Source organism: Ruditapes philippinarum, unplaced genomic scaffold, assembly GCF_026571515.1.
Source record: "Ruditapes philippinarum isolate M1 unplaced genomic scaffold, ASM2657151v2 ctg1183_1_1_1_1, whole genome shotgun sequence".
NCBI lineage: Eukaryota > Metazoa > Mollusca > Bivalvia > Venerida > Veneridae > Ruditapes > Ruditapes philippinarum.
This window is the reverse complement of record NW_026862887.1, coordinates 316,799-328,953: the sequence shown is the minus strand read 5'-3', so window position 1 is coordinate 328,953 and position 12,155 is coordinate 316,799. Positions and strand designations below refer to the sequence as shown.

Here is a 12,155-nt window from a genome sequence, read left to right as displayed (position 1 = left end):
CTTGACCGGCATGTGGCGTAATGTCAATTTAGGTATAAAAGCCTGGATCTCTGTCGTTGAACTAGATCTAGATAGTCATGTAGCACTGTATTAAATCTTATCATCAGGATTTCTGAAGTTAAACAAAAAAAAAAGAAAAAAAAAAGATAGAATCTACGTATGCATTGTATATGTTTTGCGTTACGTTATGAAGGGTAGATGTAGCTGAAAATAAGGTATCTCTTTTGGGAGAAGATCGTTAATTGACGTCACGCGGATGAAGGTTTGCGTGACTGCGTGATCTAAACTTTTCTGCCTACTTCATACTTTTGTAACGATCAAATTCAGCAGGTATGATAAGATTTGCAAATACGTGCATGTAGTCTTACCATTGTCATATTTGCGTGCTGCTCAAGATTAATCTATTTTTTTTTATTGCAACCCATCACATTACCTTTTCTTTTTCAAGTAGAATAAGTCGAATTTAGAAATTAAATGTGTAATTCCATATTAATTGTCCTGTGATGATAATTTGGTCTTAACGGTACTTGGAAAATTCCACTAAAAGGTAAGTCTGATTAAAAGTATCAACATCTCTATACAGTTTAATTCTAAAAAAATGTGAACCGTCGTATAGAAGCTCACTCACAGTAATTTTTAATGATTTGCACTTATATGTTTGAATCCTTCGCTCTGTCATGTTACTATGATGTTGTTGTTGTTGTTTTTTCTCCCTTTTTCACTTTGTCTGTCTTTTGTATGATCATTTCAATATGCATGTATTTGGTTCTCCTATTTTATGTTTCATTTTTATTTCATATTTGTTCCATTCTTAAAAAAACTAACTACATTTCAAGTGATTTTTTAAAAAAATATTTAACATTTTAAGAATCAATCAATTTTAAACACACTACGATTACGAAATATTAATTATTGTGAATATATGGATCAATATATAACACACTTCATTTCATTATGTTTCTTACATTTCTGAGGTAGTCAGACTATTCTCTCCCTTACCAGTTCCGCCCCTGACGTTTCCTCTCTGACAGTTCTCTCCCTATTTTGGGGGAGAACCGTCTGCTTATTTGCAAATAAGCAGACAGTTCCTCCGCATTTTTATTTTCATTAATACATTATTATTGATTAGATATTGGTTAGATGTTAAATAAATGGTAAGTTTATTATTAATTGATATAAGTTAGAGAAAATAATATTTTATTGAAGTATTTAGATGTTTCATAAATGGATAAGTTTATTATTAATTGATATAAATTAGAAAAACGTATATTTTTAGCATATTAGTTAATTATTATTATATAAAAGTAAACGTGAAATGTGACTGCATTTGTTACTCCAGTTGTTACTTATTTATTTTCTAGAAGATACTCGTTATCACCTTATTCGCTATTTAATAAATGAATGAATATCACTAAACCTTAACATAATTACAGTTGTATATCAATCACTGTCCAATAATCTTAACCTCTCACAATGAAGGTGTTGATAGGATTAAAATACCTGAAATAGGTCTTAAAATTACAAACAGTTTGAATAAACATAAAACATAAAATGAACTAAATATCAAACACATTCTTCTATAATCTTCCTTAAGAAATATTATGAGAGTAAGACAAAAATTTAACCAAAAAAAATTGGGGGAGAACTGTCTGCATATTTCAAATTTGGGAGAGAACCGTCAGGGGAGGAAACGGTTTGGGGGGAACGGCCAGGTGGAGGAACTGGTAAGGGAGAGAATAGTCTGTCATTCCATTTCTGATACTGCTTTTTCCTGATGTTTGACGTTTTCCCCAAACTTAATACAACTGCATATTAACCTGTGTACAAAAATATTTTATCTCATGCATTTGTAACTATTTGAAACAAAACAGGTCAAATAAGAAAAAGATAAAACACTAAAATATAATGGTACCTAACTATGATAAGAGCATCTAAATGCATGAAACAACACTGACACAAACGCTCTGCCTACTGCGCTATCAAGGCACATGAAAATATGACGTTTTACTTTGTGTTTCATTTATTAGGCTTCAGTCTGCTTTACCTAATATTAATTTCTATGTAAACATAAGCTCAAGTTATTTTCCTTGGACAGTACTTCGGCAAAATGCCCCCAGGTTAATATGTGAAAACAGTGTAAAATATATCTCCAATATTTAACGCATATAAAACGTTTTTGAAACGTTCATTTTTTGCAAAACTATAATAATTTTGCTATATACATAAAATGAGAAGTAGAAAAAACTTTAAACTCAAAATTTTCCAAGAAGTTATATATGATCTTTTTAAAATTTCATAGCGGACTTAAAAAGGCGTAAATTGATAACCCGCTTGGTTTGCGTTACAAATGTTGTATATAAACCAGATTCAAGAAATATCTGTGAAAATAAGCCTCCTTATCAATAACATAAGGCAAAGGCATTTTTAACGTCTGCCCTTTAATAGGGCGGACAACACTTTGTCCCTTTCTCTACGAGAAAGGGAATCCTGTGGTGCGTGTATATGGTCGCACGGTCACTTTCTGACAAACATCTCCTCGATGCATGTATGTGGTCTCATGGTCGAAAATCTTTAATATAATGACAACGTTAACAAAGCGTTTTTATCCAGATTTTAAAATCAAAATATGGAGAAATAAAAAATTATTCTTTTCGCCATTTGCAATAATTTCAGGGGAGGACACTCTAATCAACCTTTTTTAGCGCAACAATTACCTCCCTTTTATCCCTGAAAACATTTGCAATGTTTTCAGGGGAGGTCATTCTAACGGACTCTTTTTTGAGCGCAACTGTTACCTCCCTTTAGCACCTTTACGCCATTTGCATGTTTTCAGGGGAGGTCACTATAAGCGACCCTTTTTTGGAGCCAAACAGTTACTTCCCATTGAACTCTTACGCCATTTGCAATGTTATCAGGGGGAGCTTACTCTTATTTACCTTTTGTTTGTGCAACTGTTACCTCCCTTTAGAACCTTAACGTCATTTGCAATGTTTTCAGGGGAGGTCACTCTTATCAACATTTTTTTAGTGCAGCAGTCACCTCCCTTTAGAACCTTAACGTCATTTGCAATGGTTTCAGGGGAGATCACTCTAAAGGACTCTTTTTAGGAGCGCAACAGTTATCTCCCTTTGAACCCTTACGCCATTTGCAATGTTTTCAGGGGAGGTCACTCTAAGTAACGCCTTTTTGAGCGCTCAACTGTTACCTCCCTTACGAACCTTAACACCATTTGCAATGTTTTCAGGGGAGGTCACTCTAAGCGACTCTTTTTTGGAGCCCAACAGTAACCTCCCTTTGAACCCTTACGCCATTTGCAATGTTTTCAGGGGAGGTCACTCTAAGCGACTCTTTTTTTGGAGCCCAACAATAACCTCCCTTTTGAACCCATACGCCATTTGCAATGTTGTTAGGGGAGGTTACTCTATTCAACTTTTGTTTTGACTTGATACAAAGTAGATATGTCCTGTTTAAAGTTCTATACACTATAGGTGGTAACAATATAAATACGCAGAAAGTCCGAGCGGGGCCAAAGGCCCCGCGAGGGCTGTAGCGCTCTTAGATAACATGTATGACGCGTATCAATTCAAATGAAATCAAATTAAAAGTAAATGAAAATTTCAAAAAATATATATCCTATACCTAATGAAATGTGAAAAAATCCTTAGTTAACTTGGCGCCGCCAATTTGAAATCTTTTTGAGCTAAATATAGATATATCAGCGCTTTTAATGAGCGTCTACATAATTCAGACTATTGCTAGCAGACGCATGCTTAATAACACTTCCGGTAAAAGAATGATGTACAAAATCAGAAAATAAACATTCATTTCATTCATAAGAACTATAGTAACGATGGTAAATGTAAATACTTTTAAATCCTTTTTGATAAATTAGCACATTAAACTAACGTAAAACAACAGACGTGATAAGAGATTATTAAAAAATGGCGGACGGGATTTTCCAAACGCCGACGCATGCGCAGTGGACGCTCTTCCGATGATAGGTTGAACACCACCAATTTATTCCTTTCTGTTTACTGTACAAAATACCTGCATTTACTTATTAACGAATTGCATGATATATCTGGTTATCATGTTATGCTTAAATCATAAATCAGAAGAGCTTTCCGCGCCATAGGTAGCACCTAATTTCATATTCATAGTGCCATTAAAAACTGACAGTTTTTTTCGAACGAAATCAGTCTGTTATTAGTTTGACTACCTGTAACATAAACAGGGAAGGACTGAATATGAAAAGAATTTTCATTGGTCATTTTAGATTATATATGAAAAAGGCACAGCTACAAAGCGAGCTCGATTCACTTTTAATTAAATAGTATCGTTCATTTTTATTTTACATTTTTTGTTTTAAAATTCTCATTCGGTATTTTATACACTGCTTCCGTTTATTCTGGTTCCCTGACCTATAATGGTTTTACATGAGTTCGCAGGACACCAGTCTACGAGTCCGTTTTCAATCAGAATACCTCGGCTTTTATCGTTATCTTGTAATTCGAAAAATTGCGATGTGTCAATGACGAAAGTTTTCAAAGCCATCACTATCTAGCAGGTACTTGCGTTACCGTAAAGCTAGCTTTGCTAGCAGGCCCTTCGGGCCAGCTTTTCGAGCTTGCTACAATTTGAAATCGGTAAAAGTCATTAGTCATTCTTAAATAAAATGTAAAGGATAGTTCTAACCATCTTAAAGTAAAACGTTAAGGATAGTTGTAACCATTCTAAAATAAAATTTTAAGGATAACTCTAAAATAAAATGTAAGAGATAGTTTTGCTACTATAAAATATAATATAAAGAATAGTTCTAAAATAAAATGTATAGGAATGAGGATAGTTCTTAACGTTTTGGTTAAATTGTCAATGATTTCAAAATTTATAAAGTCTAGCATAAAACAAGTTAAAGGGACACCTAAAATAGAAGCTGTCCTACTTTGCAAAATCATCAATATAAATATGCTATAATTTAATTTCAATACTTACAAAATGGGTTTATCCTTAGCTACAAGAAATAACTATTATGTCATTGTTATGAAAGTTTTCTTTTTGTTTTAAAAACTTAGAAATAACATAATTTTGCATGTTAACCAGTTTTACTTCGGCCGAGTATCTTTTTAAAAGATACTTCTTGTTTTATATAAGACAGGTTGCATGGCCTTATTTAAACGGTTGTTTGTAAATATTACCCAGCCGCCAGGCGAGGGTTAAATTGCAAACAACCGTTTATTTACGACCAATTAACCTGTCAGGAATATTTATAACGAATTTATAATGTTTTGAACTTCCTTTTTAAAGAGTAAAAGTAAGATTTCCAGCTCGTGAAAATATATCGAATTTGATCATGTTTCGTGAAAATAGTCCATATTTCACTCAATCGAAAAACATTTTCTTAATATTTCTTTAAAACTAAACCCATCGTCGCTGTCGTTGTAATATCATAATCATTATCATGATAGTAATACATGTAATCATTGTCACTGGTATATATCGATCGTTTTCTTTTAACTTACATTAGAAAAAAATAATTCTAGATTATTTATGATGAGACCATTTACATATATACATGTACGAGTACATAATCCATTTATTAAGCGTTTACATTGTATACTAAGCAAAGTTATGGACTAACTTGAATCTTAATTTATTGTCCTTATATGTGTTTAAATAAATAAACAGACTACTAGTATTCAAAATAGATACTATGACGACTGAATGTTCGTTATTTACATTCATTTAGATATTTGCAATTTCAATATTTCGTCCATGAAAGTAACATTTTCAAGTTTGAATCTTGAGAGTATTGTAACCTGAAAAAATGAGGGAGGGTATTGAGAAGAACCTCGGCCGGAATATTAGCTTTGGCTGAGTAAAGTGTTTAAAATATCTGATTTCCACTTGCAACCTTTCCTGCACAATCGTCAGTCTCTGCTGTTCTCAGTCGTTTTTCCTCTGTTACTAGTCTTGTAGTTTCTATTTTAAGTTTTTCCCTTTCAATAGTAATCACGTGAGTTTCATAGGAACTTTCTGCATTTCGTCTTGGTTTACGTTTTGTTATATGGCCATTTCTTCCTGCTTCGCGGTATTCAAATGATTACATAATTTAATCGGCAATTTTCCTCTCAAGTGAATCAACAAAACGGTGTGTTTTTTTTTGCCTCTGAGGTTCTGGTCAATTTCAATCGGATGTTGTCTATAGCAGGTCATGCATGTAGATATGTATCTTCCGTCTTCATCAACAAGGGAAACAACTCGAACAACCAAAGATATATCAAGACAACTGAATAATCGACCTTGTTACATAATAATAATCACATGTGACATTTCCCCTTTAGCTTAGAAGTTAGATTGAGCTGCACATCGTGAAAATGGATGATAAACAATGAAAAAAATGTTGGACATGAGTTGGTGTTTTGACTTTTAGTAAAACACAGCTCAGTATAATATAATATGCTTTATGGCTGTCATCATTATTAAAGATTAGAAGAAAAAATACTTCTCAAGTTCAAGTCAATTAAGGTAAGGAGTTGAGTTCATGCAGTTCAGTTATGTGACAGTTATAGTTGCAAATTTCAGATCGCTACAATGCCACGCTTATGGAGACCTTAACACGCTCCGGGTCCATTTTTCGTCTCCGCAGCAGCAAATTACTTAAGGACGCATCTCCGATGTGAAGGCACTATCATCCACCTTCCAACTTTATTTACTTTGTATTAGTCTTCATACTGTCTTCAATAAATATCTGTATCCATGTCATTCTATGTCTACAATTTGTACCTGGCCAGTAATATTTTGTGATTTAAATGGCCCAATCTGATATTCTTATACGTTGTATATACTGTAGGCTTTGCCAGTTTATTCTTACATTTATCTTTGTCATGTTGTTGCATTGTGTTTGTTGTTAATGTTTAATTCATGCCGAACCGGGCCTAGTTCTGAATAAAAGTTGAAAATTGACAAACACATATGATGTGTTGATTATAATGCATGTATATTTGTTAAATTACTTGTTAAATGATATTTGAAACAAATTAAATCATGTTTGCTGTTGGACTAACTCTTATTGAGACAATGGAATAGTAATTATTGTTTAATCATGTTGTGTAAGTATGTGTGTTTTATATATTGTTTAGTAAGCCATATTGTGATTTAACATTTAAGATAAGTTATTTGATGTTTACGATAATACATCTTCATGTGTTACCTTCTTCTAAATAAAGATCTTTTTAGTATTTGCTGATTAGCTGAGTGGTAAAGGTTGTTGACTTCAAACCCCCCCCCTTACCGTTGTGGGTTCAAATCTCAAAAGAGGCTTTGGAAAATTTCATGTAAGGAAGCTTTTCAGCTAGCGGAACGTCGGTGCTTCTACTCAGGTGCCCGTTCGTGTAAAATAATGCACGGAAGGGCACCTGACGTCTTCCTCCATCAGTAAAGCTGGAAAGTCGCCATATGACCTATACCGTGTTGGTTCGACGTAAAACAAAACCATAATAGATTGAAAAACGATGAAAAGTCGATACTAATAGAATGTGTTATCTTGATTTTTTTTATATTTTGTACATTATTTTTACACTATTTATCCGTCACTGGGTCAGATTGTTTTGACGAATAAATGACAAAAGGTGATCCCTCGGAAGCATTAATCACAACAATATTAATTTACATGAAAATTGCAGACTCGGTTTGATTTACTCTGTATATGAGAAAGATAATGGCGCATTGGTTGAAATAATATACTTTAACTGGAAAACTTATTTTTGTGACATACTGCGCCATATCCCTAATCCCATCGAAAATTGTTATCATTTAAAATCCAAATTTTTAACAGAGTCAGCAGTTCCTTATCATGATCATTAGATGTAGACTTTGGAGTCTCAAGTGCAATACTCGTCAATGTTCATCTGCTTACGTATCGATCATTTCTCTATGTTCTGACCGTTTGATTGATTTTAAAATACACGAAATGTGGTTTTGTGCAGCTTTTGGTTTAGTTTAAGCATATTTAATTTTAGCGCAATTGCGGAACAAGTCTTGCAACTTATACTAACCACGTTCCAGTCCGCTTCCTGGAACTAACCGGTACTGGTGTCATATGAAGAAACATAGTCGTGACCCAAGTAGGGCGAGGACCCATGATCCCTGGGTTGAGAGGCAAATACCTTAAGCACTAAGCCACCACTCTCTGTGAATTATCATAAAAATACTTCCTCGTTGTATCAATCCATTCAACGGATTGATCGTATAACCAAATTTAATTAAACTTTTTTTAAAAACCGTAATTTGTAGAGTTTATAAACCGATCGATCGATTATTAAAACTAGTCGAACTCGTCCGAGTTTACAATTCATTTGTCTCTGCTTTCATGGAGCAGATTTAACAAAAAGCATTCATATTTATTTAAACTTTGGTATAACTATAATAATTGTATTTTTGTTTAAAATCTAAACTGAAAAGTTAAGGACATACAACTAAGTTATAAAGATATTTGGATTGAATCAAGACAAATATTGTTTTTTGAAAATGTCGTCACAACGATTAGAACAGGAACTAGAATGTCCGATCTGTCTGGAAAGGTTTGATACACCAAAAGTGTTGCCATGTCAACATACATTTTGTGCTGATTGTCTTATAAACATTACACAAAGGTAAGTTTAACTTTGAATCGATCTATATTTAGACCATTTTTTATTTATACCGTTTATTAGTTTTGTTGAGCCGTATTTACATGTACAAACGTGACTAAATAATTAATCGACGGTTACTAATTTCTAAATTAATTTAGCTGTTGTGTAAATAAAATGCAACATGGTGTCGTTTTGAAAGAAAAAGATATTAATTCTTGTGGTTGCTATTCACTGAATTAATTCATTAATTTCGACTATGTTTATTTACTTTAATTGATAACGTGCATCCCTCTATTTATAAATGAGTATATCTATATCTTTTTGTGCCGCCTCTTTGGGGGCGGGGGGTAGATTTACCCTTGTTCGTCCGTCCGTTCTGATTTTGGGTCGCACGTAGCTCAAAAATTATTTGACCTGCAGTCATAAAACCTTACAGGAATGTTGCTCAGCATGTGAAGTTGTGCACCTAGGTATTTTTGTGTGGATTTATTTACCATTCTTAGAGTTATTGCCCTTGACTAAGTAAAAATTTGCAATTTTCAAGTTGTGATGCACATAATTCAAAAAGTATTGGTCCTAAAGTCATGAAACGTTACAGGATTGTTGCTCAGCATGTGAAGTTGTGCACCTGGAAATTTTCCTGTGGGTTTTGTTAGTTTTTTAGAGTAATTGCCCCTGACTTAGTAAAAATTCGCAATTTTCAACTTGTGTCGCACGTAACTCAAAAGTCATTTGACCTAGGGTTATAAAACCTTACAGGAATGTTGCTCAGTATGTAAAGTTGTGCCCCTGTGTATTTTCGTGTTGATTTATTTAGTATTTTTAGAGTTTTTGCCCTTGACTTAGTATAAATTTGCAATTTTCAACTTGTTCATGCATAGTAGGTCAAAGGTATTTGTCCTGTAGGCCTGAAAGTTTCCCTTTACTTAGTAAAAATTGTTTAGTTTTTTATCTTCAGGCTCATGTAGCACAAAAAATATTTGACATAGAGTCATTGGCAAAACAGTGGAGTGTTGGGGTACCCGTGTCCTATGGACACATTTCTAGATTAAGTGTAGGTTGCTTAGATATGATAAAAACGGGAGTCTTAGAGGTTCAATATATTGATGTATATGTTAACCTGATATCACATACATTGTAACATGCAAGGTTTTTAAAACGTTCAGGTCTATAACAATGGTTCAGTTGACACATTTTGCATTTATAAATAACCAATACTTAAAACTAATCAATTAATAGCAGGGGCGCTAATCAGCGTGTTTTCGCTTTGCGCCCCGTCGTTTCATTTCTTAAATCAACTTTTTTTTGTATTTAACTAACTTCGCTCCTGTCATTTTGACTTGTTAATTCTCGACTTTTCGCTCGGTGGGATCGCGGGGCGAAAACACGAATGACACAAACCAGCCACCATAGTTATGTGCTAAGTTAGATCACAGATTTATACTAGAGATCCGAGGTTAAACTTATGATTTGAATTATATTTTTCATACATATTGCATGAGGTCAATATGAAGTTTTAATTCTGAAGATAATCTTCTGAAGTTTTAATGTAATTATGGTGGCTTATTTCTAACAACAGTTAACCATATAATCATCGCGTTAACTATCTGACTAACTAGTTAGGTTTTGTGTTAACATGATACATAACATATATTTAACTGAAAACTTTTCTAGTTATACAGATACTTAAGTTAAAACAGTTAAGTTAAGTTAAACACAAAAGTTTCATAGATGGACAGATAATTATCTGTTATTTAACTGGTAAGTGTTGGCAGTTCTGGGCACTTTAGTGTTTTTAGAAGTTAAATACTTATTCGTTATTTTTCTATCTAACAAAAGAAATTATCGTATATTAATTTTGTGTAAATTCTTGTTGTGTGCCAATTATTTTTTATTTGGTTTCAGGGGAAGCGTGTGTTGCCCAGAATGTCGGGTAGTCCATCCCGTTCCTCCCAATGGATTACCTATCAACATCGCTATTCAAAGACTTCTATCAACGTCCAAGCCGTCAAAATAATGTTCCAACAGTTAACGTGCCAAAAAATGTTCCACGAGAAAGCGTGGGAGTCAGTATAAAAATCACAAGATTCAGATGGCACGTACACTACACCACATAAAATATCATTTATAATAATTTACTTTCAGTTATCTGTTTAGACAGTAAAAACATTATAATAAGTTTTTCTTTCCGATTTAACACTGCGCACCACAAATGAAATTTTCATATTTATTAACATAATTGAATTATTATTAAAGGTGTTTTTTAATCATTTGTCATATTTTGTTATTGTTTGTTTTATTTTGTTCGACTTTATCTAACACGATTTTCAACGATAGTAATAACAACATAAACTATAAATGGTTTAATGAAAGTTGTAAACAAAAATAAATTGCATATGAAAATGCAGTATCGCAATTCAATGGTAACAAAACTGCTGAAAATAAAGAAATGTTTTCTTGTAAAAAACAAATTATAAGTACCGCTGTAGAAAGTAAAAGGAATTTAAAAAAAAACAGCAACAACCATTATTGAAATGACGAATAAAAAATATTTTGAGTCATGTTGCACAAAGAAATTTCTATATTTTCAAAGGGCAGTAAAATTCTACTCGCGAGTTTTATTGAGCTTTGATATAGACCTCCAATTATGATCCAAAGACATATATAACGTTTCATGTAAATATGTTCTTTTTTCTTTCGATAACTGGTGTTATGTGTTTAGGTTCCAAATGAATACCTCCAGAATTTGCTTGCAAAGCTTTGAACAAGAATTTTCTAACCTCAAAAAAGGCCATTACTCAGTCTAAATCTAAAGTAGATTCATTGGGCTCGGAGAGTAACCTCCATTTATAATCCCGAAAACATATACATTTGTATTTGGTTCAAATTAATGCCTTCAACTTTAAAATCTGCTGTTACACACTAAAACTTCAAGGACTCTATCGAGGAAATTTGGCATGACAGGACTGGAAATATTGTTTCGATTAATGTTCCATTAGATGAAGGTCTAGCTCAGAAATTAAAATGTAAAGTTACAGGTCATGCGCTATCTCTGTTTTCCCAGAATAAATTATTCTAATTGTGGAAAATTACCCAAACTTAAAAAGCATTTCAACGCTGTTCACTCAAATCAGGGTAAGAAAAGCACAAAGTATGATTTTTAATTTATTTCTTAGTATATTTCTTTATATTTCTGTTTTAAGTGCCCCAGCTGATCTATGAAAAAAATCATTTTTTCTTCATTTTTTAGGCTTTTGGTTCTCAGTGGAGTTACTTTGACCAAGAATTTTCCGAGCTCACAGAGATCAATTAAAATCAATGTCAGAGTCTGTTGATAGTGACCTGTGTTTTTGGTCACGACTACATGCATTTAGATAAAGTAAAAACCATAATTCTGGTTTTTGATGAATTTTGTTTTGGAAAGTGATATTCAGTTATGATCCCGTGGACATGTATTTAGTTTCAAATGAATACCTTCAGTATACGTGATCATAAATCTTCAATGATATTGCATGAAAACATTGA

At 33.0% G+C, this 12,155-nt stretch overlaps 1 protein-coding gene across 1 annotated transcript; it reads left to right on the top strand.

Moving 5' to 3' along the window:
• The first annotated feature begins 8,313 nt into the window (after nucleotides 1–8,313).
• Nucleotides 8,314–10,825, top strand: LOC132720509 (tripartite motif-containing protein 59-like). The gene is made up of 2 exons (XM_060704663.1): nucleotides 8,314–8,651; nucleotides 10,536–10,825. Exons 1-2 carry the CDS (start codon nucleotides 8,527–8,529, stop codon nucleotides 10,645–10,647), a joined length of 237 nt encoding a protein of 78 aa, XP_060560646.1. The 5' UTR covers nucleotides 8,314–8,526; the 3' UTR covers nucleotides 10,648–10,825.
• The last annotated feature ends 1,330 nt before the right edge of the window (nucleotides 10,826–12,155 follow it).